This window comes from Hydra vulgaris, chromosome 12 (assembly GCF_038396675.1).
Source record: "Hydra vulgaris chromosome 12, alternate assembly HydraT2T_AEP".
NCBI lineage: Eukaryota > Metazoa > Cnidaria > Hydrozoa > Anthoathecata > Hydridae > Hydra > Hydra vulgaris.
The window spans coordinates 42,540,001-42,567,607 of record NC_088931.1 but is presented as its reverse complement, the minus strand read 5'-3'; the positions used below and the strand labels follow the sequence as shown (position 1 = coordinate 42,567,607).

Sequence of the window (27,607 nt, the reverse complement as noted above, 5' to 3'; positions counted from 1 at the left end):
ATTAATTTATTTATTTTCACATTATGAAACTAATTTGCGTGGCGTCACTTTTATGTTGATAAGAAAATTAATTAAAATTGCGCCTCCTGACGAACTTTAAAATAAAAGCTCATTTACCAAACAGAAGAGCGCCCTTAAACACTAAAAAGTTGTATTTTCTGAACATTATTTTTTACAATGAATCGTGCAAAAAAAATTATCTGGTGCTGAATTTAAGAACGACAATTATAAACCAATAATTATTTATAATATAAACAAATGATTCATTAAGGATCATATAAATTAATTTAACGCACACATTAAAAATTATTCCAAAAAGAAAAAAAAAAAAAAAAATAGAACTTCGAATTTAAAAAAAAAACGCTTAATTTAAGCGGCTAAAATAAAGAAACAAATGAAATGAAAGCTAAAGAAAGTAAAGTAAGCAAATAATAATAAAAATAAAGAGGGAGAAGAAAAGAAAAAAGAAAAAATAAATAATAGAAGAGCGCAATTAAAAAATAAAAAGTTGTATTTTCTGAACATTATTCTTTACAATAAATCGTGCAAAAAAATTATCTGGTGCTGAATTTAAGAAGAAAAGAAGAGACCGTCTTGAAAGTGACGCAAAACTAAGAAATTGTTTCAAGAAGTGGTTGGTAACAAACTCTTCTGTGGAAAAACAAATTATTTCAGAGGATATTTGCAATGAAGTTGATAAGGATTCAACAGCTGAAGTTGCTGCTACATCTTTAATTACTGACTTAAATTCATATCATCCATTGGAATTAATTGAAGAGGAGATTTTTATTGGCCAAAGTCAAGACGAATTTGGACCAAATGATTCATAAGCACAAGAAGATAGAAATTCTCAGCTTTCCAAACCAATTGAAATGGGCAACAGTGAATTTCCTCCTGAAATCTCAGAAATTTCAGCAACCTCAGGAGAAAACTTTCAACACAGTGACCCAGCTACATGGCCTAAAATGACAGATAAAACAAGGTGCTTTTTGATTCAGCATGGGCCGGAGCAAGAAAGAAGAGAATTTTTCCCAAACACACTTTGTGACTTTGACAACAGAATGCGACACTTCAGCTCAAAATGGTATGAAAAAATTCATCCCAATGGTGAAAAATTTGTTCGCTACTGGCTGCTGTACAGCAACAAAAAAGATTCTTTATTTTGTTTTTGCTGTCTGCTATTTTCAACGACAAGAACCAACAATTTGTCAGAAATTTCAAAAGGATTTTGTGACTGGAAAAAACTAAACCCAAGAATTCCAGAACACGAAAACAGCAATGAACACCAAAGATGCTATTCTGATTGGAAAAATCTGGAAAAAAATCTCAAGGAAGGAAAGACCTTGGATTCTGATCTGCAGAGAGTTATCAACGGAACACGTTGCATCCGTTAAGGCAAAGAAAACCACAACATCCTACTTTTCTCCTCGAATTCAAAATGAGCAGATTGAATTACTTGGGCAGAAAGTCAGGAATGAAATTTTGTCAAATGTCAGAGAAGCTAAATACTACTCTTTGTTTTGTTTGACTGCACTCCAGATGCCTACCACAAAGAGCAGATGACCCAAATAATCAGGTATGTCCACATCTCTGAGGAAACCTGTACAATTGAGGAAAGCTTTGTGGACTTCATTGAATCTCACGAAAAAACTGGAAAAGACCTTGCAGCTGAAATCTCCGAAAAACTGGAGAAGGATGGCCTGAGCATTTCTGATTGTCGGGGCCAAGGTTACGACAATGGAGCCAATATGTCTGGAAAATATAATGGCGTCCAAGCTCACATCCATTCTCTAAATGAGTTTGCAAGATTTGTTCCATGTGCAGCTCACACTTTAAACCTTGTTGGTGTCCATGCTGTTGAAGTTTCTCCACTAATGATTACATTCTTTGGAAAAGTTCAAGCCATCTTTAACTTTTTCTCAAGTTCTACCTTAAGATGGGAAAAACTGATGAAAACATTGACCATCTCACTAAAGGGAAATAGTGATACAAGATGGTCTGCCAAAAAAGAAGCAATCATCCCACTACACAGACAAATAAAAGAAGTTCTTCAAGTTTTGGAATCCATAATTCACACTCCCAAGACAAATGCTGTCTCAGTTTACAGTGCAAAAGAGCTCATCATTTAAATTGATTTCAGTTTTTTGTGTTTGTTGGATTTTTGGTGTCAAATTCTTTCTTTAATTGACCGGGAAAACAAACTGCTTCAGTCTAAAAACATTTCAATTGACATTGCAGCAAAAAAAATGAAAGGGCTGAAGGCTTCCATTCAGAATCTGAGAGATGTTGGGGTGGACAACATTATCAAAGCTGCTGCAGAAACAGCTATCCAAATTGGAATTGAAGGAGACTTTCCTATGAAGAGAAAGCGCAAAGTGAAGTAGATGGCACTTTATGAAGCTGAAGATGACTTTTGCCGTTTGTCACCAGAAACAGATTTCGGATCCCAGTGCAACCTTGTGTTTGACAGCATTCTCACACAAACTGAGTGGCGGTTTGAAGCTATGTCTGCAGTATCCTCAGATTTTGACATCCTCAGTGGACATTCTCTCTCCAAAAGTTCAGTGGATGAACTTAAGACTAAAGCCAACAATTTGTCTAAAATTTACAAGGCAGATTTAGATTCTTCAGATTTCCAGTCAGAAATGGCAAGCTTTAAATATCAAGCTGCTGCCATGATGGAAAACTTTGAAAAATCTAGCCCGATGGACATTTTGCAGCTCATTAATAAATACTCATTGACTGATGCTTATCCTAACACGGCAATTGCTATTCGTATCTTCCTCACCTTACCAGTTACAGTTGCCACGTGTGAAAGAAGTTTCAGTAAACTTAAGATCATAAAAAACTATTTGAGATCAACTATGGGCCAAGAACGTTTGTCTTGTCTGGCAGTAGTTTCAATTGAACATGAAGTGGCCAACGCACTTGATTTTGATAATGTCATTAGTGACTTTGCCTCCAAAAAAGCCAGAAAAGTGACCTTGAACTGAAGTTTGTGAAACATTGGTGACAAATTGTTCTTTTAACTTGATGCGATAAATTTTGTGATCAATAATTAATTTTTTTTCATATAAATATATATATATATATAATATGTCTTTTGTATATTTTTTTGGAAGGGGGGCGCAATTTTATTTGCTTGCCCGAAGCGCAAAGTTGGCCTGGTACGGCCCTGGTAGTGTCAAACATACTTTTATAATGAAAAAAAATATTCAAAACAAAGTGAACCTGCCAGAACAGTTACTTTACTCAAACCGAAAGGTTCCAATAAAATCTGCTAAATTGAATGACTTAAGAAAGTGTATTAAGTATATCCCACATGATCATATTGACTTTTATAATGAACTTCTGCAATGGCTTACAGCAAAAAGCAACGATAGAGAAGCAGAAGATGTTGGGGAAAATGATAAGGCATAGCTGATAAAATTTCTGTCAGAGACCTTTTTTCCTTATATTTTTTGTTAAAATGTATAAGCAATTCATTAATATACACTTTGTGAAGATTTATTGCAGTTTATGACATTATTTTGTATAACATATTTTGTATTTTGTATAACATGTTTTGTATTTTGTATAGCATTATTATGTATATCATATTTTGTATACATATTTTGTACAGTTTATGACATTATTTTGTATATATTAAAATCATAATAAAATAAGCAGTAATTATTTGTTAAATGTTAAAAGGGCTGATGTCCACAGTTTTAATTGGTTTATAGGTTCTTTAAAAATAAAAATAAATTAATTTATGTTTGCTTTTAAGATGAAAAACAATATCCCCTTCAAAAAAAAAAAAAATTTATACCATTTAAAAAAATTTACTGAGGAAGTAGTGCTGTTTTTTTTAGTTTCCCGATAGTTTACCTTTTAACATTCACCGATTCAAGTTTAAATTTAAAAGTTAAATTTAAAACTTAACAGTTCAAGTTTCGTTTGAAAAAATCTTCCGCAATAATAGGACATCGGACATCAATAGAACGTCTCAGTAGGGTCAGATACTAACGTCTCCGTAGAGTCAGATATTTGACAGCCACATTTAAGTTGCGTTTTAGTTGTATGAACGAACGACAATTATAGGATGTCAAGTGGACGTCTTCCTGACGTCTTGTGTTTGCTGGGGACAAAACTTAATTTTGTGAAGTCCAAACTTAATTTTGTGAAGTCCAATGGAGCTCAAGGGTAAAAAGCTCTATTAGATGAATTTTTCCTCCTTGTGAATGCTTTATTAACACACAACTGAATTCGAGGGACAGTAAAAGTTGTTGGTCGCAATATTATGGTCTAGAGGTCGCTGGGTTAGAACAGAACAGAAAAACTGGAGTTTATTAAGGGAATTATGAAGTCGAGGTTAACAGTCCAAATAAAAATCTTCTGACCTCAACTGAAAAACTAAGATTGGTAAAACATTTTATTTTTCAATAAGACAACAACCCTAAGCATACGTCAAAGAAAGCAAATTAACTTTTTTATGCAGAAGCAAATTAAATGGTTATTACTTGAAAGACTGACTCAAAGTCTAGATCTTAATCTAATTGAACACGTGTGGGCTATTTTAGATCAAAATAGTGGCACAAGGTATCTAAAAAGAGCAGCCGTGGCACAGTGGTAGCGCACTTGCCTCAGAAACAAAGGATCCGTGGCTCAAACCCCACCTCAAGGCAAGTTTAGCGACATCAGTTAGGAAGGAGGCGTGAACTTTCAATTAAATGCTCATCCGCGTTGCTCTGTGATAAGACCGTAAGGACTTCTTTGGGCACCTAAATAAAATTGAAAAAAAAAAAAAAAAAGAAAAGAAGAGCTAAAGATCATGTTACAAGAAGTTTGGACTTAAATCAATCCATATATAACCAAAGAAATTAGTTGAATTAATGAAAAACTGACACGAAGAGGTTGTAAAAGGTAAAGACGAAAAATAATTCAAACTGAATAATAAAAAATCAAAAAATTTAACTGTTTAGTTAATTTTTTTAGTTAGGATTACATTTAAAATTTTATATTCATATATGCATACATATTCATATATATATATATATATGTATATGTATATATATATATGTATATATATATATATATATATATATATATATATATATATATATATATATATATATATATATATATATATACATATATACATATATGTGTGTGTGTTTATGCGCGAAGGAGGGAGGTAACACACTCCCATCAATGAAATTTTCGTTAATATAGTCGGCTAATTTGACACTTTTAAAAAGTCGTCGGCAAACGTAAAGATTTTAGATAGTCAGCAAATTTAGACTGTCAGTCGGCAAATGTAGACCAGTCAGTCGGACGATCTTTTTTTTTCGCTGATAAAAAAAAAAGACTGATCTATTTTTTTTATCAGCAAAAATTGTAAGGATTTTCCCCACGTGACACCAACTCGCGCCGGCTTTGTATTCCGTACTATTTTATATTAAATATATATACGTACTTATTTGCCAATCCATGTATGAAACCAGAAGCAGTTGTAAAAACTGAAAATGCTTTACAAGAAGTGTCCATTTTTACCCTTAAACATCAGACAGGTCCTTAGTAGTATAGAAAAAAATAATTCTTCAAAAGTATGCCATGTTAGGTCTAAAGAGATATAAAATTTTATAAAAATATCAAAAATAATAATAGTTTCGTATTTAGATTACTAGTTTACATAAAAACTGTCGTTTTTTAACATTAATAAAAAATCACTTTTTTTAACGGTTTTTTTAAAGCCAATTTTTTTAGCGACGTTTCTATAAAATCTAGTTATTATTTTAACAAAGTCAATTTTATTATATTAGAACTTGTAACTTTGTATGGAAGAGTGATCAATGCGAGCGGTTTTCCATCGGAAACCCGTGATCGAATTGCAGTCAAAAAAAATTTGCAGTCAAAATTGCAGTCAAAAAAAATTTTATTTTTTTTGACTGCAATTTTGACTGCAAATTTTTTTTTAATATATAGGTTAGTATAGGTTGCTCTTTAATCAAGCATTCTTTTAACATGATTAAAAGAATGCTTGATTAAAGAGCAACCTATACTGTTTATTATTATGTAATCATATTTGCTGATCATGTAACCCAATCGACATTAAGTTCATTCCAATTGGTTTATTAAATAAATTTTTTCTTTTTTTAAAATCTAATACTTTAACTGTTAATCTCAGCAAACGTGAATCATATTTGTTAGATGTTACTCTTTCGTATATTTGTCAGATGTTATTCCTTTGATTATGGTTCTGACAGAATTTTTTAATCAAGTTTTAGTACGTGATGCTTTTTTAGTATAATTACTTTAGTTGAGCAAATAAATGAATCAGTAGAAAAAAAACTGGGTACATTTTTACATGATAAGTGTTTATGTTTTTCCATTATTTGTAAACCTAGATATAAATTGACATATCAAAAAGAAGAATAAAATAAGAAATAAAAAAGAATAAAATAAGAAATTGAATACATGAGCAAGAAATGCAACAATATGATTTTGAACTTGAGCCCTCTGATTTTGATTGAGACGAACCTACAGAACACATTGAATCCTCATGGGATTTTTTATTTTATTTTATTTATCTCCTCAAGGCCTAGAAGGCCACTACAGATGCGGAGGCTACTTAATAGTGGTTATAACCTTCTCTTAACTCTATAACTCCGAAACACGAACCTTGACAAACAAGGTCGCTGCGCGGAGAAACAAGTTAAGCGCGGTACTATTAGGGACGTGGTGGGGATCGAACTCGGAACCTCTCGCTTTTAAAGCGAGCGCTTTATCACTACACCACTACCGCATAAATGTCATAATTAGCACTATTAACATTATCATGAAATTTTTCAGAAAGTAATATTTTTATCTTCATGAAATTTCTGCTTAGAATGTCTATATGATAAAGTATAATGAGTTTTAACAAAAATTTAACACAAATGAATTGTAAAATCAGCTTATCTAAAAAAAAATGTTTTATGCTAGTTCCAAAACTGATAACTAATGATGATTCCAATTTTGTAAATACTGAAAATATCAAACAAAATGAAAAGATTTAACTCCAATATACACATGATAAATACGGAAATTGAAGAGTACTTAAAACTCCCTCTTGTCGCGGAAAAAAAAAAGTCCACTATTATGATGGAAAAGTTGTGGAAACTCTTTAAAAACTTAAAGAAAACAGCTCAAAAGTTTCTTTCAATACCACCTTCTTCTGTAGAAAGTAAAAAGCTATTTAGAACAGGTGGCAACCTAATAGAATCTGGATTCCACCAGAAAGTGGTGAAAAATTAATTTTTGTACATTATAACTTGAGAGCAGCAAGTAAAAATTGAGTTTCACTTATATTTTCGATATGTTATTTCTTTACTAAACGATTATTTGGTTATGCGAAAAGTTATTGGTTTGTTTATTGTTATTTCTATTAGATAGTATGGTTATATAATAATAACTCCATAATTAATTGGAGCGTTTTATGGAACTTATAACAAATTATCATAGAGTTCCGTATCAAGATATTATATATCATAAACATAAAGAGAACCTGTAAAGATATTTATTTGTTTTACCACAACAAAAATGGACATCGCTTTAAACAAACTTAAGTTCAATAAAATATATTTTTTATTTAAATTTCTATTTCATATTTTAAGTTTAATAAATGGTGATATATTTAAAGTTTAACCCATTTTATTATTATTTTTTTAAACATCTTTACTTCCAACGAGACTGCAAGCAACCACTATTAAAGTTGAAAGTTACTGGAAAAGAAAACATGAAGTTTATAAAACAAGATAACGATTGACAGACAACTTGAAAGATTGCAAATTATATAAATCAGGAAAATAATTATTTTCCTGATATATTTTTTTCATATTAAGATGAAGGGAGAGAATCCTTATTGAACTGATGTTTGAGGGGAAAAACTATACAAAAACAAAATTTTTAGAGAACTTAGAAACAGTTACAGAAAAAAGATGACACTTAGTTGAATGACGAGTAACGCGAGAATGAATTTTAGTGGATGGCACACGAGACTCTAACTCTTTAGAGCAGTGCCAATTATAGTATTTATAGAAAAGAGAAAAAGAAGCAACATTACGATAATGTGACAATGCTTAAGGGTTGGCTGATAGAGCTGGTCTAAATATGTTTACAATGTGTTATTGCATCTTGACTAAAAGAGAAAGTGCATCATTCAAAGATCCGTTTCAGATATAGCAACAGTATTCCATACAAAAACGGATTTGAGATTTATAGAGATAAAAAATAGAATCCGGAGTAAGAAAGTATAGAGCACAATAAAGAGATGCAACCTTAGCATATGCTAAATTTGAAATCGATTTGATAAATGGTTTTCAAGAAAGATTGGAAGTACGAGTTTATCCGAGAAGACGAGAGTAGATGGCTCATTGAGTACATTACCGTTCATAAATATAAGATCTGGATTACTGCAATAACGATTAGGTAAAAAAAAAAAAGCTTTATGTGAGTTAAAGTTCACCAGCCACTGAGAGTTCCAATCTGTAGTAGAAGTGAAATTCATTCCAAGCTCAAATTCCCCCTCCAAGCAATTAGAGTATTGGCTCTTTATCAAAACAAAAATAAATGGTAGTATCATCAGCGAACAATGCCACCTTATATTTACATTCGTAAGAATTTCCCGATTTGTAAGGAAACTTGTTTTGATTCCACAGAGTGTTCTTTTATGTGCTTTTGTTTAGCACCACTTCACTCTTTTACCTTTCTCTTTGTTCTAAATCTCTCTCCTCTATCTCAAGACTTCACTTTTTACGATATTATCTATGACCAATTTGAACAAGCTAAAGACATTTAGCATACGTTTTTTGCCCGCTGAGTCTAGTTTTATAGCTGATTTGTTAACGGTAATAACCGATAGGTTTTATCGTTCTTTAGATAGATGTGGAGAGGTTAGGGCAATTGCTCTCGATATTTTAAAGTTGTGCATGCTGGTCTTCTAAATAAGTTCTCTTTGTACGGTGTATCAGGTAACATCTTTAAGATTATTGAGTTCTTTCTTACCAAACGTATATAAAAGTTAGCTTTGATGAACAACACTCTTCTTCATTTCCTGCAACTATAGGGGTTCCTCAAGGTTCTTTCGTTGGCTCAATACTTTTTTTAATTTACTTTAACGATCTTCCAGAAATCCTCACTTTCTTTTCAGGTAACTTATTCTTCTCAGAATAGGTTGCCTAGTCATAAAAACAGAGACACAATAAAACCCATGTATTGATTCAAGAAGAACTTGAACATGAAGCAGGTTGTACTGGGTTACATGTTACCAGTAGCAGGATAACCTGACCTGATAAGTTATTAAATATTAACTAATTGTACCGTAGCTACCAAATACGGTACAAATGAGTTAAATTTAAATACTATTCAAGAAAACATATGATGTTTTTCAAAATTTGCATTTTTCGCTTTCCTTCCCCCCTCCTCAAAAAAAACAAACAAAAAAAACAACAAAAACCTGTCATTAGGCCCCCAAAATCTTAAATTTCTTTTCTCAAGGTATAACTAAAACAAAAAAAAACAAAGAAAAAAAACATCTCTGACATCTGGTTAGTTGCGTTGCACCTGATTTTTCTGTTTGTTTTATTTCAATCATTTTTTTTTAGTTTTCTTTTTATTTTGTACTTTTGACAAAAATCAGTAAATATTTATAATTAATTATTGAAGTGAATAAATAAAAAATAAAAGTACCACAGACATAAAAAAAAACTCATCTGTGATAACTAATTTGACAGCTACTTAATTAAAACAAGCCGATTCGCAATTAAAAAACTTAAGCTGAATCTGCAAATTTGTCGGCCAAAATATCTGAACTAGAACAAGTTATAAAGCAAGAACAGTTGAAAATAGATTCGTTCAAAATTCTAATGATAAAACTAATACAACAACTTTTAGGATTGAATCCAGCTGGATTACAGTTGCAAGCAAGAACATAAAAAAAACCTATTAAACAACTAACAGTTATCAACGGGTTCGCCATTGAGCAACAATAAAACAAAGAGCGTGAATAAATGTTATTATTTATGACATTAAAGAATCTTCTAATTAACAGATGTAGATAATAATACTTAGAACCATATTAAAAATACCCTTAACTGAACAAAATGATATAGCAAAGCGTTATAATATAGTTATAATGTAACTATATTATATAATATATATAATATAGTTAAATATATTATATAATATAGACAAAAACGAAACGGTTCAGAACATCTTAGCTTCTATTGCATCTGATACAAAGCCAAAATTTGTCAAACGTATTAAATCTATGTCCTCTAAACCAGGACCAATTATCGTCGAACTATCTAATGTTTCTGAAAGCAACCCAAGAAATTTGCAGCTGCAAAAAAATTGACTGAAGCTAAAAAATATTTTAACTATCCGTTAAGAATAAAGAGTAATTAATTAAACAGTAAATTAAAAACATCGTCCTTTAGGTATGGTATACAAAGCAGCGGAGTTTTTGTATATTTTTTAGATTTCAAACTCAAAAGTATACTAGCCACTACATAAGCATTACTACCTTTTATCCACTTTTTTATCAAAAATTTAAAATGCAAAAGTTATCTATATATAAGAGTATCATCATAATAAGAGTATCATCATAACAAAAAAACAAACTATTGCGTCAATTGTTATTATACTTGCGAAAAAATTGGCTGATTTAATTGCAATATCTAGAAAGTTTAATTATCATGTTACTCCTGTCTCCAAAACACGGTTTCGAAATGACTCAGTACAAAATATTGAGGTCGAGGACGTCGAGGTTGCTGTGTAGCTATCTAATTACTGACTCATATTACTCTCATTAAGTTAATCAGTTCTAGACAAATAGAATAAGTTAGGGATCCCAACAATAAACATATGAGGTGTATATATAGACCAAATGATGCTAATTCAATAAAATATGTTGCTCATTGCTTAGTTATAAAGCCTTACAATGACTGTTTGATTGATGGTGATTTTAACCTCCCAAATATAAAAAACAAAAAAATCTAATTGGCATATCAAGCGCTTAACTAAAGGAAAAATACTGAAATTAAAAAATAATTATAATATTCTAAATCGTTCCTTATAAGCTAAAATATTTTAAGTAAAAAGAGCACACAAAAATAAACTATTTTAAAATCCCAGAACAACCCACAACTTGTCTACAAATATATTAACAAACAACTAAATATTAATAATAGAGTTTGTTTTCTCAAAGACATTTCCAGCAGAAATATTGAAGCTCTTCCTGATATAGTTGATCTTCTGAACTCTCAATTCAAATATTAGTCCGGTCTTTTAAAAAGGGAGATGAATTACTTGCTGAAAATTATGAACCTATTTCACTAACCTATGTTGCCTACAAAATCTTCGAAAAAATTGTAAAGAACAAAATCTTAAAGCACAATAACAATAATAACATGCTCTCTACAAATCAACATAACTTTCTTCATCGTATATTATGTGTAACTAATAATAGAAATTAATTATCTAATTGATATTATTTAGTCTCCTACAGCATATCACCAGTCAATTGATGTAATTTATCTTGATTTCAGCAAGGCTTTTGATTCTGTACCCCACAACTGGCTTGATGTTTAAATTAAGATCATTTAGAATAAACGGCAACTCTTACAATCAAATAATTCCTTTTTAGTACATAGAAAGCAACGCGTTACAATTTACAATACCAGCTCTGTTTGGGTTGATGCTCTCAGTTGTGTTCCTCTAAGTTCTATTCTTGGCCCGCACCTCTTCATTTTCTTTACAAACAATTTTGTAAAATTAAATGAAACTTCTGAGATATTTGCCGATAAAATTAAACTTTTTTCTAATATTTCATTGCAGGCTAATCTTATTTATCTGCAGGATTGTCTACGCTTGATTAACGAGTTCAAATTGGTAAAATATTTGAAAATGCTGTTATTCATTACTGTCAAACCAACTTTCATTAAATTTACTTTCTACAAAATATAAATCAATGCCTAAAAAGCTCTAATAAATAGCGTGGTTTGGGAATCATTTTTACGTCTAACCTCAAGTGAAGCATACATATTCAAACAGTTGTCTCTAAATCCCTACAAATTCTTAGTATGCTAAAAAAGACATTTACTATCATTGATGAAAATATAACTCTCAAATAAAAGCAAAGTATTAATAAAACTACAACTTAAATACGCAATGCATATTTGGGCTCTTTATTTAAAAACTTATATAGACTTGGTTGAATCCTTTCTGTTACGCTAATCAAATTGTCATAAACTTAATCGTTTGGATTGGCTGATTGTATAAAACTATTAATTTCCCCCTTGGAAATTTGTGTAAATAGCGCGTCTATCGAAGCCTCGCTCTCTTCGATTAACCTATCAAACAACTAACAAAGACTAAGAAAAATAAATCTACCATAATTTGAGTTTCGGCGCCTTCAATGCAATCTAATCCAAATCTTTAAAATAATTGTTCTAATATAGTTAATAGTATACAAAAATTTATTAACTCCTTGTCTAATGGTCACCTTTTTTAAATATGGCGTGAATATGTTATAAACTGCCTTCGAAGAAGCAATCAGTTAAAATAATAGATCAGTAAAATTCAAAACGAACAACCAGAGCGAAGAACCAGATATTGCTAAAAGTCACTGTTCTTAACCACTAAAAGCGTTTCATAATAAGTGACATATTTGAAAATTTTGTTTATTTTAGATGCTGATGTTTGTTTATCATTTAGATTTGTAGTATATTTAAATTAAATAAAAGCCAAATAAGCAGAATAGTGCTCGAAGAAAGAGCAGAAAGTAGAATGGGTTCAAACCATCTGAATCCCTTAAATCAAAACCTGCTGATTATGAGAATTTTGGGGCTAGCTTAGGAAAGTTAGATGTATTGTCCAGCTTGGATAAATGTGAATCTGACCATTCGTTAGTTGATTACCAGTGTGAATCGAACCACGAGGGTTCATATGGTAGTATGGAATCTGTAGGAGCTTTGAATATGTTTAGCAGATCTTTACAAAAAAATAAGATAATATATAAAGAATATCTTGGAGACGGAGGTACATCATCTTTTAATGATGTAATGAGGTACTCAAAATAACCATTAACGGGTGATGCGGAAGTTATCGGACAAATCCTAATTTCATTATTTGAGCATAATAATTAGTTTTTGGGGTTTATCTTTGATTTTATCACAAAAACTAATTATTATTTTAGCATAATAATCAGTTTTTGTGGTAAAATGAGGTTAAATACAGCTGAACGAGAATCTTTTCGAAAGCGACTAAAAATGTTTTTTGTAAATAAACCTAATATAAAAAAAATCGTAAATCATTATGAAAAGGAAGGATTTGCTCGAAGTACAATATATGATAACCTAAAAAGACTTAAAACTGTTCAATCGTTTTCTGATAGAAAGCACCCTGGTCGTCCGACATCCTGGACTAGAGAAAAGAAAGCCGAATTAACGAGACTTGTCAACAATCGAAAAGGGGTCAGTCAGAGAAAAATAGGTATTAAATTCGGTGTAAATCAATCGACAATTGGTTGTCAGTTAAAAAAAATGAATATTAAATATAGAAAATGTGAAAAGACTCCAAAATACATTATAGAACAACAAATAAAGGCAAAGAAAAGAAGCAGGAAACTAGTTAACCAACTCTATAACACAAAATCGCTTCTAGTCATCGATGACAAAAAATACTTTTGTTTTGCAGGGGACAACATGTCTGGAAATTCTGGATACAACACAAACAACAAAAAGACATGCCCAGAAAGTGTTCGTTTTATAGGAAAAGAGAAATTTCCAAAAAAAATATTTATGTGGATAGCCATATCTGACCGTGGTATGTCCGAGCCATTGTTTCGCACTTCCAAGGCTGTAGCGATCAATTCATCAACCTATATTAATGAATGTTTAGAAAAAAGGACTTCTTACATTTATTAACAAGTATCATGGAGACTTTAACTGTTTATTTTGGCCAGATTTAGCAAGTTCTCATTATTCTAAAGATTCTCTAAATTGGATGGACCAATATGTCTATTACATTGATAAAGAATCCAATCCCCCAAATGTGCCTTAAGCACGACCAATTGAAAATTTTTGGGGACATTTGGCACAGAAGGTTTACGAGGGAGATTGGCAAGCTTCAACAGAGCAAGTTTTGATTGATCGCATTAAACTAAAACTACAAGAAATTGATTTAAACTTTTTACAGTCGCATATGAAAGGCGTCAGAGCAAAATTGAGATCAATTGCAGATGGTGTTTTTCATATAAAAAATAATATATTTTTATTAAGAGATAAATGCTTTATTTAAAAAAAATATAATAGTAATTTGTTTTTTTATTTATAAATAAGTTATTGACGTTTTTATTTTGTCCGATAACTTCCGTATCACCCGTTAAATTCATTTAACATATAGATTTTTGTTAATGATCTATAAATGTTTATTTTCGGAATCAAAGCTCTCTAAAACGTCAAAAAAACACTAAAATTTGAGGAATATCTATATAATTACTCATTACGCATAATTTAGTTTGATATTTTGAAAATCTATCTGTTAAAAGGAATCAAATAGTGCTTAGTGTAAGTGCACTCATTTTCAGGTATGTCGATAGCAATTTTTCAGGTAACCATCAATATGTTGGCTAGCTTAAAATATGTTGTTTTAAAATTTAGCCCAAAAACGCAATTTTAGGTTTTTTAATTTTTTCTGCCCTTTTTTATTTAAATCCTTTGAGTTTAAAAGCATTTATCTTTTGGAATCCCGCATTTAAAAGCATTTTTATTTTGGAAATTTATAGCAATTTTTTAAAATTTATTAATTTTTTTAATTACTTGTCAAAGTTTACTTTTTAAAAAAAATTTTTTTGTCCTCGTACTTATCTCTCCTATTGTATAAAAACAACTTTATAACACACGAAATATCATACATCCAAACTTATATGGGTAAGAGGTGGGGGAGGGGGAAATACTACTGGCTAGGTCAAATACTTTGCGGGTGAATCAGAATAAAACCTTATGATTTTGCTTGCAATGTATAATAAAGGGAATTTTGTTTTATGTTGTACTTGATTTAAAAGATAGAAAGGTAAACCTGCAGCTCTTTATGTGTGGGTGAATTTGCTAACATGTTTAAGTTGACATTGAATATCGTATTTAAAAAAACGTCCAAAAACGTTTATGCTTTTTTCTTTCCAATCAACTAACTCTTTCGCAACTTTAATCATATCGATTGCGTCAGTCTATTTTTATGAATATATAATTATCTTTATGAATATATAATAACATTATATGATTCAAGCGTTTGTTAGTTGATTGAAGATACGTTTTCACGCGTCTTAAAGCGGAAAGTGACATTACGCTTGCAGCGTTAGTTGGAGACATAACCTGAAGAAGCTTCGCCAAAATAACATCATAAAGCGCATTTCCCACGCACTTAAGTTTTGTAAAAATTAAACTAATTTGTTTGAAATTACGACTATTTTGTTTAAACAGAACCTAAGAGTTTGCAATTGAGCAATTCATCTTTTCTAAAACAATTTTCAAATACGATCAAAAAGAGTTGTGAATGTTTCAGCTGCGTTATCAAGAGCTTCGTAATAGATCTTTCGACATATCTCCTCCGTTGTATCAGGATAGTACGTGGTATTACCAGTATAACAACTTTCGATTCTAGCAGGACGTTTTTTCTTCCTTGGAATATAAGGAACTTCAAACTGCAATTGTAATTGCAAGGATTTGACAAGTTTCCAAAATCCCTCAAATGACTGATTATTTGTAGTAGACATCAATAATTTGACCGTATTAGAAGTAAAATGGTGGCCTTCAACATATGCTATCCTGTAAAGTTCGTGACAGGTTATCTGTTTGTATTAAAACCATTTTCCCCAAAAGACAACCCAAACGAAAATTGAATTGCTGCATGTATATCATAACATCACTTATACGCGCTATCATTTCAGTTTCCTTTACATTTCCAAACAACCACTCCCATAAATCCATAAGCTCGTCGTATTTTTCGATTAATGCTTGGCATGATTCCCCACGAATAGTCCAGCGAGTTGAACAAAATGAATGAACATTACAGTTTTCATTTTCGCTTAATTCACGGAGTTCTTTTAAATGAGTTTATCTTTTTGGAAATTTTTTTACGAGTTTACAAATTTCTTTTATTGTTCCAAAGATTTCTGACAAAAGTTTAACATTTTTAGTAGAATCTCCTATAGCAAGATTCAAGGCATGTCCATAACAATGTGTATACAGGCATTTTCGATTTAATGCCTGCCGTAGCACCCGCACCATCGTAACATTGTCTGTGAACATTATCCGGTTTGAGGCTCATTCGTAAAATGACATACGAAAAAGTTTTTAGCTCTAAGCATAAATTAAGAGGAAAATTTCCTGCAAAAATAAGAAACCTTAATTGATAAAGCAGTAAAAAGATACAGCCCGCAATATTTATATGATGATTATAAAGAGTAAAAAAAACTTGAAACGTGCATTTTATTGCAGTATAGATAACTGAATGATATTTACGATTAAAATTAGCATCAGGAATTTCTATTGAATGAAAGCCGATAAAAACACACAATGTTGCTTCTTTATACGACTGAGATCTCTATGAGCGTTTTATTTATTTCAAGCTTTTTTCCAATCAATAAATCCTTTTGTGGCGAAAGCAGATTGCATTTTAGAGGAAGAGATAGCATTTAAATGAATAGCTTTAATGCACGTGACGCAATATGCTGAATTTTATTTGTCATTCATATTTCATCATTCTTATTTGTCTTAATTACGCTTTATATTTAAACTTACTTTTCATTTTTTTGCTTTTTCGTCCCTGTTGACAAATACACGGACTACAGTTTTTGGATTCTTTCTACCAGCACAGAAAAGAGGTTTTATGATAAATAAGAAATACCGATTAAATGAGCACATATCTTTTATTAAAAGCAAGTAAGTTTTATCTGTTTTAGCTTCTTATACATTTTATAACTTTACTTTCCCACTTAAACCAAATTAATTACTTTCTCACTTAATTCATGTCTCACAACAGCGAGACATTGTCATACTTAATGCATGTCTCACAAAAGTGCAATGAAATCTTTAACTTGGTAAAGGAGTTCTTGGTAAATATTGCTTTATTTGTTAAAAAGGTGTTAATGCGTAAACATAAATAATTGAAACTTTTTGCCAGGAACTTACGCCGAAAATACGGATAAAAAACACCTAACAAATTAGGTCTTTTCTATCCTTTTTGATTTCTTAATCTATATTCGCTTTTTCTAAAAACCGACTTTAAAATTATTTATTTGAAAAATTATTGGTGTGTTTTTATATTGGGACATGAAAATATTCCAAAAATAATGTCGGCCAAGGAGAGGGTGAAGTGTTTAAATATTGGGACGAGAAAATATTCCAAAAATAACGTTGCTTTTTCAATTAACGTTTTTTTTTGAAAAATCTATACTAGTCTTTCTTACGCATATCGTCATTTTGTTGACGTAAGAAAAGCGACAATAAAATTTTTTTTGTCTACGTTAAGTCCACACGTGTTTCGATATAAATGAATTCTTATCGACTAAAAAAAATTATAGAAAAGTGCAATTTTGATGAAATTGTAGTAAAACTTCACCCAAGCACAAACAATTATTCACGTTTTTTAAATATCTTAATACACAAAAATAAAATGCGCGCGCTACTAAAACCTTTAAATCCGACTGATCATTAAAAAAAAAAAAAAAAAGCATTGAAAAAGAAAAGAAATCTATTTTCTATTTGTTTTTTCTAAACATTTTTAAATCAGTAATTTTTATATTTTTTGATTAATAAAATTTGTTCAAGCATAACTTTGTTTTATTTTTCTCTTATTTTTCATACTCAACATTTTTTTACTTTACAAATTACTCTTTCTCCGTTCTTTCGCTTTACAAATTACTCATTTTTCATTCTTTCATTTTACAAATTTCTCATTAACAATCTTTCACTTTACAAATTGGTTACAAGTAATATTGTTATGAAGACTCTGCTTTTACCTTTTTCTTTTTTTTCTTCAATATTTTACTAGATTCTTTAACTATATATTTTTCATTGTTTTCGTCGCAGTTATTACGATGTTTCTTCTTTTTTTTCTTTCTCTTTTCTTCCATAATTTCATTAAATTCATTTACTATACAGTTTTTTTCATTAGCAGCATCGTTATCGTGATCTTTACTTTTTTTCTTTTTGTTCTTTCTTTTTAATTCAGTTATTTCATTACATTCGTCGTTAACCTCACTGCTATTGCTAATAATCGATGTGTTTTTTTTTCCTTTTTTTTCTTCATTATTTTCCATTAAAGCGTAATTTTTTTCGTGTTTACTAATGTTAATATTACCATCACTAACAATCGATTTCTTCTTTTTCTTTTTTTCTTTTGTTTCAGTACATTCGTTTTCACTAAAATTAAAACTGTTTGTAATATTTTTATTTTTTATATTCAGCGCTTCATTTAAGCCATCTCTCGTCTTACGTTTCTTCTTACGCGCAGGCTTAACGAAATCACTCAAATTTTCTGTGTTAGAAGAGAAAACTTCAGGTTCTTCATCATTTAATTTTCTCTTAAGTCTATTTAAAGTGTGATTCTTCTCTAATATGTTTTTAACACCAACTGGATTTGCACCATCCGGAACTTTTTTTGAAACCTCAACTGTTTTTTTTACACTTTCAGGTTTCTCTAAATTTGAGAAGTTTAAATTGATTTCTAAATTAAGATCAAAAGAATATAAATAACTTATTTGGTCAATGTCAATATTTTGTTTGTTTTTATCTGATTGTATACAAGTAGACTCACCTGAACTAAAGGGTACTTCTGATTTCTTTACATGACTTTTTTTTAATGTTGTCGTAATTTGCTTTGATAAATACTTTTTGTAGGGTTCATCTAAAAATAATATGCACTTCATATATTTGCAGCAAATAAATGTATATTTTTAGCAAATAAATGTACTAACTAAATGTATTTGTAACAACTAAATGTATTTGTAGCAAGTAAATGCATTTGTAGCAAATAATTGTATTTGTAGCAAATAAATGTAATTGTAGCAACTAAATGTATTTGTAGCAAGTTAATGCATTTGTAACAAATCAATGTATTTGTAGCAACTAAATGCATTTGTAGCAGATAAATGCATTTGTAGCAGCTAAATGTATTTGTAACAAATAAATGCATTTGTAGCAGATAAATGCATTTGTAGCAGCTAAATGTATTTGTAACAAATAAATGCATTTCTAGCAAATAAATGTATTTGTAGAAACTAAATATATTTGTAGCAAGTAAATGCATTTGTGGCAAATAAAATACTTGTAATCTCTTTTTGATAACACACAGTATATTATAGTTTTACTGTTTTACTTTTAATTTTGACAATACGAAATTAAATTTCAAACTTAACTATATATATATATATAGACACACACACACACTCACACACACACTTCATTTAATTAGTTAAATTGTATTGATATTGTAGTACCAAAACTTTGCTCTTTTTTCAAAAAAAAAATTTCAAAACAAAGATCCTTACCAGATCCAAAGGGTTTCCATCTTACACAAAGATTGTCAGGAGTTTCTAGTTTGTTTTTTTTAATTTTCTTATTTTTCTTTTGGTATGGTAAGTTGATACATTGTGCAATATTCAAATAAACAGATATAGGAGGACCTAAATAAAAAAATAATTAAAATAAAATTTAAGTGACATCATTATGTAAAAATTATCATTAACTAATTATGAATTTTTTTTAGCTGTGATTATAATAAGTATGCTAATCAAAATCTCAAACGATCTTATTTTTTGATAACTGTGACTTTCCCAAAACATATTATGAATATTCAATACAAATTGGTTAAAAGCTTTTTTTTTTTCATTTACTTTTAATGTAAATGGCCTTATCTCAAACAAACCAGAATATCTTTCTGTCTAATGTGTTTCAAACCAGTTTATTAGACAACAATTTAGAAAAAAATTTAATAGAAATGTGGGAATTGTACATTGTATTAAATATTCTGCAATAATAACAGTATAAAGTGATAAACATAATGGTATCAAATTAGATTTCTTCCCAATTGTAATGTCCTCTTCATTTTAATAATTGAAATAGAAGCTTTTATAAAGGTTAGTGTAAGATAAAAGTGTATAATGGTAATCTGTTGAAATTAGTTTTGGGATGGGTAGTAAAAATAGGACCCTTTTTTTAAAACATTTGAAAACTATCTTAAAGTTCGTAATACACCATGTTTATAGAATTTTTAGACAGTGAGTATATTTTAAACTTTAGACAATTAGTTTTATATTTAGACAGTAACATACTGTATTTAATACTAACACTATACCAGTGAGTAAAAAAACATTTAACCTAAGTATTTATTTGCCTTTAATATAAACTGATAGAAAAATAAATAAATAATACTTATTTGCTGTAAGTTCAATACAAAATAGAAAATACATAAAATATAAATTGTTTTTTTTTTGCTATAGATTACATAAATAGGTTAACATTTAACATTTAAAAAAAGTTTTAAAAGAGTATATATTTTTTAAAACTTTGGCATTTAACTTAAAACGCCTACAAATAAAAAAAACAACAACTAAATAACTGTTAAACCTCAAAAAAATTAATGCTACTTGGGAAAAAGAAAGAAGCTTTTTTAGTTATTTTATATTTATGCATGTAGGTGCGATCTTGCTAGTTATAATTTTGACAATAGATTTGAAGTTAATAGATATTAAAAATCAGCAATAATAAAAAAATTAAAATAAAACAACTTATTTTCAAACTAATCAATAGTAGCATGATTTTATCCTAGGAAACAATGCAAGGGATGTTTTGAAACACATTATGTATGTCTCTGAAGATAACAAACAGGTTTATTTTTTCACCATATTTTCACTATTTGCTTGTTGATATTTAAACTTACCTTAAAAGTTCTTAAATATAAATTTGGTATTTAAGGTTTCAGTTTGAGAAAGGCAGAATGTTTAAAAGACCAGATAATTAAGCAAGAATGGATTGGAACCTTAATAAACAAAATGGATTAAAAAAAAAAAAGCATTTTAAGTTAAGATTTTAATAAAAATGTTTAATGAGAAAACAAATAACTTTAAATAAACTTTAAATTAGTACTCCGATACACAAATTTGATGTCATCTGATATTGGCATACTGGATTGGATGCTAAAGTTAATCTGCTGAAACCAACTACAACTTTTTATGGTTCAAAAAACTTATATATTACCATTATTTTAAGTTCTTTTTTCATGTAATATATAAAATGTTTATATTAACAAAAAATGTTTTTATATTTGATAAGATTATAAAAAATAAAACAACTACATTAAAACCATTTTTATTGACAAATTTTAACAATAAATCACATTTTTAAATGCAGTCTTTTATCACTTTTTGGTAATTTAAAAAACATGAAAAAATCAAATTGCAGTTCCCTTGCTCTTCTTAAGAAGAAATAATGATAAACTATTTCAAAATAATTTTTTAATTAATTATTTGTAATTGAACTTTAAAGGAATTTGATGTAGTCTTTTTTTTAAAAAATTTCAATACACCTCCTTAATGCAATGAAAGCCACTACAGTCAAGGAGGCTACTTTAGTTCTGGTTACAACCCTCTCTCAACTCTGTACTTTAGTTGTGGTTTTTTAACTCTCTCTCAACTCTATAACTTTGAAACACAAACCTTAACGAACAAGGCCACTACACGTAGAAAGTTGAGCGTAATACTATCAGGAGCATGGTTGGGATCAAATTCAGAGATGAGCACTCTACCACTACTCCACTGCCACATATAAAAGTAAATTTAACTTTTGAATTTACTTTTATGTTGTGTTGTATTTTATGTTGTGTATGTTTTGTGTTGTATGTTTCTACACTTTTTATAAATGACCAAAAAATAACTTTTGAACAAAAATATACTTTTTAAATGCTTTCAAAACTAAATAGGATTTAGAACATGACTTTGATGCCTATGACTTGTCTTAAAGTTCAAGTCTAGTCACAAGTGTGATTAATATAGTAAAAAAGAGATTGTAAATATATTCCACAATTTGAAGTTTATTTTGCTCATGTCCAATATTAGATTCAAGCATATGTGCTGTGCAATGATTACATATTCTTTGCAATGTTCCGTGAGATGTTTGATTATTTAGAACAAATATAGTTGAGTATAAAAAAATAAACTCTTTTTTAAACAAGTGGAATTAGAATTACATACAGAAACTTGAAAATTGGAACCAGCAAATTTTGGGCAATCACTTAAAGCTGGAGTTTTCAAAAAAAATAAGATTAAAAAAACCTTTAAAGTTTAGTAGAAGCTATCGTGTTTTTAAAATTTTCATTATTTTAAAAATATTTTAAAAAACATGTGCTGTAAAATCACCATACTTATTGTATATATTATGATATATATATTTTTTATTATTTCAATTTTTTTGCATTTAAATAAAAATACAAAAAGGTGATACAGGTAATTTGAGAATTACTCTTATGTAACAACAAGTTTAAAACAGTAAACAGTGTTTCTAAATATTGTATGTTTTTAAATTCGATTTAAATAGAGACAATGAAGAAGAATGCACCATATAATGAGGTAAAGAATTCCATATCTTAATAACTCTTTCACAGAAAAAAAAATCTCCTTATACCATTGACGTATTTGTTACGTGATGTTAATTTTTGGGTATGACATCTAGTTGAATAACGTGTAGGAGAGAGAGAGTACAAACTCAGAAAAAGGCAAATCAACCGAACTGTGCATAATTTTAAAAGTCATTAAAAGATCAAACTTTATTCTCCGGCATTCAAGAGAGTCAAGATTGATGAGGCATAGTCTTTGTATAGAATACAACACCGTTTGCAGAAAATTCTTGTAAAATGTTTCTGGACCTTTTCTATCCAACGTATATCTTTTAAGAGATACAGATTCCACACAGGGGTACATGACTTAAAATTGGTCAAATATAAACTTTATAGTCTCTTATCAAAAGTTGAGAATCATTACTGATGAAAGACTTTAAGAGTAAGTAAGCACAAGAACTTGCTTTGCTAGCAATATGAGAACAGTGATAGGAAAATTTCATATTGGAAGAAATAAATATCCCAATGTCTTTGATTGAAACAATTGATTCAATAGGCGCATCAATATCCAAAAAGTATGAATATACTGGTAATGGATTCTTACCGTATCGCAGGTGAAAACATTTTTTGGTAGATATATTGAGTTAACAATTGTTTATCATTGTGAAATTCTCTTTAGAGTTTTGACAAGGTTGATATTATTTTCATCTTTTCTCACTTGGTACAACTTGCTATCGCCTGCAAAAAGCTTAATTCTATAATCCCCCTCAATACACGAGGTCATATCGTTTTTAAAAATTAAAAATAAAATGGGTCCCAAAACTTTTCCTTCAGGTATTTCACTTTTTACATGAATGTTGTTTGAGTATGAATCATTGATACAAACACATTGAGAACGATTTGTCAAGAAGTTTGTAACCCAATTTAGCAACTCATACTTGATACCGTAACAACGCAGCTTAAATAGTAACTTAGGGTGAGATACAGTATTGAAGACTTTATTAAAGTCTATATTGATGATATCAACTATCTTTTTATTATTAACAGCAGTGGTCCACTCATTTAATGTTGTCAACATCAGTGCACATGTGGATTTACGCTTTAAGAAACCGCACTTATGCACAGAAATGAAATTATTTGGGAGTAAATAACTTGTAACGCTTTAAGCAATTTTTGATTCCATAATTTTACAATCAATACATGTCATGGAAATGACACGTATTGTTTGTAAAAATATGTCCTTTTTTAAATATCGGACATATTGCAGTTTTCCAGATCCTAGGTATAACATTTTTGGACATAGACATTTCAAACAGAATAGAAAAAGGAATAGCAATAACATTTGCAATTGACTTTAAAAATATGGCAGGATATTTATCAGGGGATTTGGAAGATTTGGATGGAAGCTTTTGTAGATAAGAAACAACAGAATTGTAAGCAAACATAATATAATTTAAAGAATTTTTGTGTTTTGGTAAATCTAAGACTGGTGCAATACCATTGTTAGTAAAAAACACAGAGCCAAAAAAGATTTTCAAAAGTTGCGATTTTTCACAATCATCTGTGATAAGAGAACCATCAATTTGAAGTAACAGAGCATCATTGAAGTAACATATTTTTACAAACAATACAAGTAACATCATCTGTGATAAGAGAACCATCAATTTGAAGCAACAGAGTTACAGCATTTGGATTTTTTGTTAACGAGATTAAAATTAACTTTGTGATATTGAATTTGACAACTAAATCTTTCTCTCTGGAAATGCAAATTTTTTTGAACTTCTGCATCATATAAACAAGAGTAGTTCTTGAATTTAACATGAAAAGATGGATTACCTGTTCTTTTGTAATCTCTATAGAGAATACATTTTTTGGAGGCTAATTTTCGGATGGCAAGAGGTTGGATATTGTTTTTTCTATTAAAAAATTACAGATAGTTTGCCAGAAAGTTTCAACATCCTGATTTTGTTTGGCAAGTAAATACTAGTTTAGTTTTTTAACTCAGTGTTTATAGAGTTATAATCAGCTTTGAAAAAATTATACTTGGTTGTTTTTTTATATGGTTTATATTTCTCCAAAATACAATTGAAAATAATCATGCAGTGGTTGCAGGTACTTGTGAATGGGGCAATAGTTTCTATATTAAAAATGTTTTTAGAGTTGTTGGTTAGTATCAGATCAAGAAGGTTGTTAAGTCTGGTATTGTTGGATACAAGTTGGATTAAAGTATTTGTGGAACACGTTTCTACAAAAAGGTCATGAGATGAATCACCGAAACTAGTTGGAATCGACCAATTTATAAGTGGCAGATTAAAGTCACTGACTATGATGCATGTAGAACCGCAAGTAACGGTAATTTTATAAATTATCTTGCACAAAGCTTTGGTTTTTGAAATACTGATGGCTGCACATGGAGGGTGATAAATGCATGCAATACGTATTTTTTGCTCAATGGATGAGACAAACACGTCAACACACGTAATTTCAGTATTTAGTAGTTCCATTGGAATATTAAGATGCGTTTGAAGTGAGTGAATATTATTGCGCACTAATATAAGTGAACCCCCACCTTTACTGTTTTGATCATATCGAAATACTGTGAAATTATTTCTATTCAACAATAATGAATCAGGTGTATTTTTATTTAACCAAGTTTCGGTAATAAGTATGATATCAAGATTGCTGTTTTCGAGGAGATTACGTAGATAGTGTAGTTTATTGTTAATCGATCTAGCATTGAAGTAAGCACAACTAATGGTTTTGAAAGGATATTGTTTAACTTTTGTTTTGTCGTTATTGTTAGCATGATTTATACTGAGTTTAGGATTAATGTGGTAGTTGCATTTACTGGTGTTATTATTACTTTAATTCTGTTTGGTAAGCTTTGAAACATTGATTTTAATGATGACATTGCTTCTAATGCAGTATCAAAAGGGCAAATTGAGTTTTCCATTCGCTTGCAATTTTTTGTTTTAAATTTTTCTTTCTTGAAGCAATATTTTCATATTTGATCTCTCTGCATCATTTAGATCTAGATTTATAAACACCTTAGCAAATTCTATTGAAGTTCTTAAGGATTTGGCAGCGCTAAGAATGAAGTTTAGATCACTGGCATTGATTAACTCAACTAAGACTGGGCTATTTGTATTTTGTTGCGGTATAGTTGTTGAAGTTGAGGTTGTTGGCACATAAGAAGATTTTTGTTTTGGTTTAAAAGGATGCACTTTTTTGATTTTATTTCCACTGATTTGGATTGAATTAAAAATTTTTTCAACTAATTGGTGATCACTGTTATTAGGGTTGTCAGTATCTTGTTGTGGAAGGCCAAATATTATTTAATTTTTTTGCTCTTTTTTCTGTATCCTTAACAATATCGGTGATTGCTTTGGAAATGCTCAGTTGTTCTGGGGATTTAGTTTTGGTTTTAAATAGAGCACTCCAGTTCATGTTTGTTTTACTATTGCAGCTGTCGCCATTTGATTTATTTCTCAATATTTCATTTTCCTTCTCCAGATTTCATTTTTTCCTTCTTCAGATTAACAACTCTTTTAGTTAATAGTTCAACTGCTTTCTTGAGCATTAAGAATTCATCTTTGTTTGGTTTGACTTTTTTTAGTGCTCCAGGACCTTTCTGTGACATTTTTATTTAAATGATCTTTAATAGAGCACAACACCAACAAACCACCAAGCAACAAACTTTTTCAATTTTATTATTATTATTTTAATTAGTTATACTTATTACACAGGGACTAAAAAGTTTCAGCATGTGTTTTTTTCCATCTTTGCAGTTAAAAAAAAAGTAAAGCAAGAAGTAAAATAAAAAAGTATTAAATCGAAGCTTGTGGAAGCTTTTTACATATTGCACATTTTTTCAAGAAAAAAAAAAAAAAAAATTGTTAACAAACTATTACAAGAATAAAAAAATGCCTCCTGCAAGAAGAACTATGTGGTACACACTAAAAAAAAAAAAACATCATTATGACATCATTCAATTCTAAAGTTTGGATTGTAACGTTATATATAACTTAATACTTAGATTTATAATGTTATATTATTAAAATAATGTTATATTTGTATTTTGATGTTATATTTAACGTTATACTTAACATGTTTAAATGATGTTATATTTTCAGGAATAATTATTTAATTTAATCTTGAAACAAGGCCATTTTAATTATAGGCCTCATTTCAAGACTTTTTAATTATCCTTTGACAACATCAAAATGCGCAAACTAGACATTTCTGACAATATATATATATATATATATATATATATATATATATATATATATATATATATATATATATATATATATATTAATTATTATTTATAACTTTATATATAAATGACAAAGTAGATTGAGTAGATTCAATATAAAAGCTGTAAAAGTTACTTGTAATGGGGAGTCAAAAATTGTTGTTGCTACATCCAATGATCTAAATGCATTTATGGCAAATAGTAAGTGTAGTTGAGATTTATAAATGAATAAAATATTAATAATACAACTATAAACAGAGTTCCCAAAGTCTTGGAAAATGCTGAAAAGTCCTGAAATTTGAATATTTAAATGAATATTTTTTTTGCCAACATGATGCTGACCTCTAACAGATTTAAGTCAGCAAAACATTGCTGATGTCATTTTTCCTAATTCCAAGGGATGTGCATATATATATATATATATATATATATATATATATATATATATATATATATATATATATATATATATATATATATATATATATATATATATATATATATATATATCTATATATGTATATATGTATGTACGTATGTATGTATGTATGTATGTATGTATGTATGTATGTATGTATGTATGTATGTATGTATGCATGTATGTATGTATAATAGAAATATTGTTTTCTTTTAGTATGTTCTACTTTTAATGTTCAAAACATATCAAATTTAAAATGGCTTGGTTGTGCAGTAAACACTTCAACTTTTCCTGCA

The 27,607-nt window shown here is 29.3% G+C and overlaps 3 protein-coding genes and 1 long non-coding RNA gene across 5 annotated transcripts in view; 3 read left to right on the top strand and 1 right to left on the bottom strand.

The window, feature by feature from the left end:
• The first annotated feature begins 872 nt into the window (after nt 1-872).
• LOC136088135 (zinc finger MYM-type protein 5-like) lies at nt 873-1,394 on the top strand. The gene has a single exon (XM_065811799.1). The coding sequence runs from the start codon at nt 873-875 to the stop codon at nt 1,392-1,394; it is 522 nt and encodes a 173-aa protein (XP_065667871.1).
• Nucleotides 1,395-2,384: 990 nt separating this feature from the next.
• Nucleotides 2,385-2,993, top strand: LOC136088134 (zinc finger MYM-type protein 1-like). The gene has a single exon (XM_065811798.1). It carries the CDS (start codon nt 2,385-2,387, stop codon nt 2,991-2,993), a length of 609 nt encoding a protein of 202 aa, XP_065667870.1.
• Nucleotides 2,994-17,757: 14,764 nt separating this feature from the next.
• Nucleotides 17,758-27,607, bottom strand: part of LOC136088749 (protein FAM133A-like) — a 40,617-nt gene continuing 30,767 nt past the window's right edge. The window contains exons 5-7 of one of the 2 annotated variants that reach the window (XM_065813318.1): nt 19,574-19,708; nt 18,841-18,930; nt 17,758-18,750 (exon numbers count right to left, since the gene is read on the bottom strand). In XM_065813318.1, coding sequence (XP_065669390.1) covers nt 18,023-18,750; nt 18,841-18,930; nt 19,574-19,708 — 953 coding nt within the window. In that variant the 3' untranslated portion in view covers nt 17,758-18,022. The remainder of the gene's footprint in view (nt 18,751-18,840; nt 18,931-19,573; nt 19,709-27,607) is intronic. The other variant, XM_065813319.1, reaches the window with a different exon arrangement.
• Nucleotides 26,997-27,607, top strand: part of LOC136087776 (uncharacterized) — an 802-nt gene continuing 191 nt past the window's right edge. The window contains exons 1-2 of the long non-coding RNA XR_010642059.1: nt 26,997-27,094; nt 27,528-27,607. The exon at nt 27,528-27,607 is cut by the window's right edge and continues 191 nt beyond it. This is a non-coding gene — a long non-coding RNA (uncharacterized LOC136087776). The remainder of the gene's footprint in view (nt 27,095-27,527) is intronic.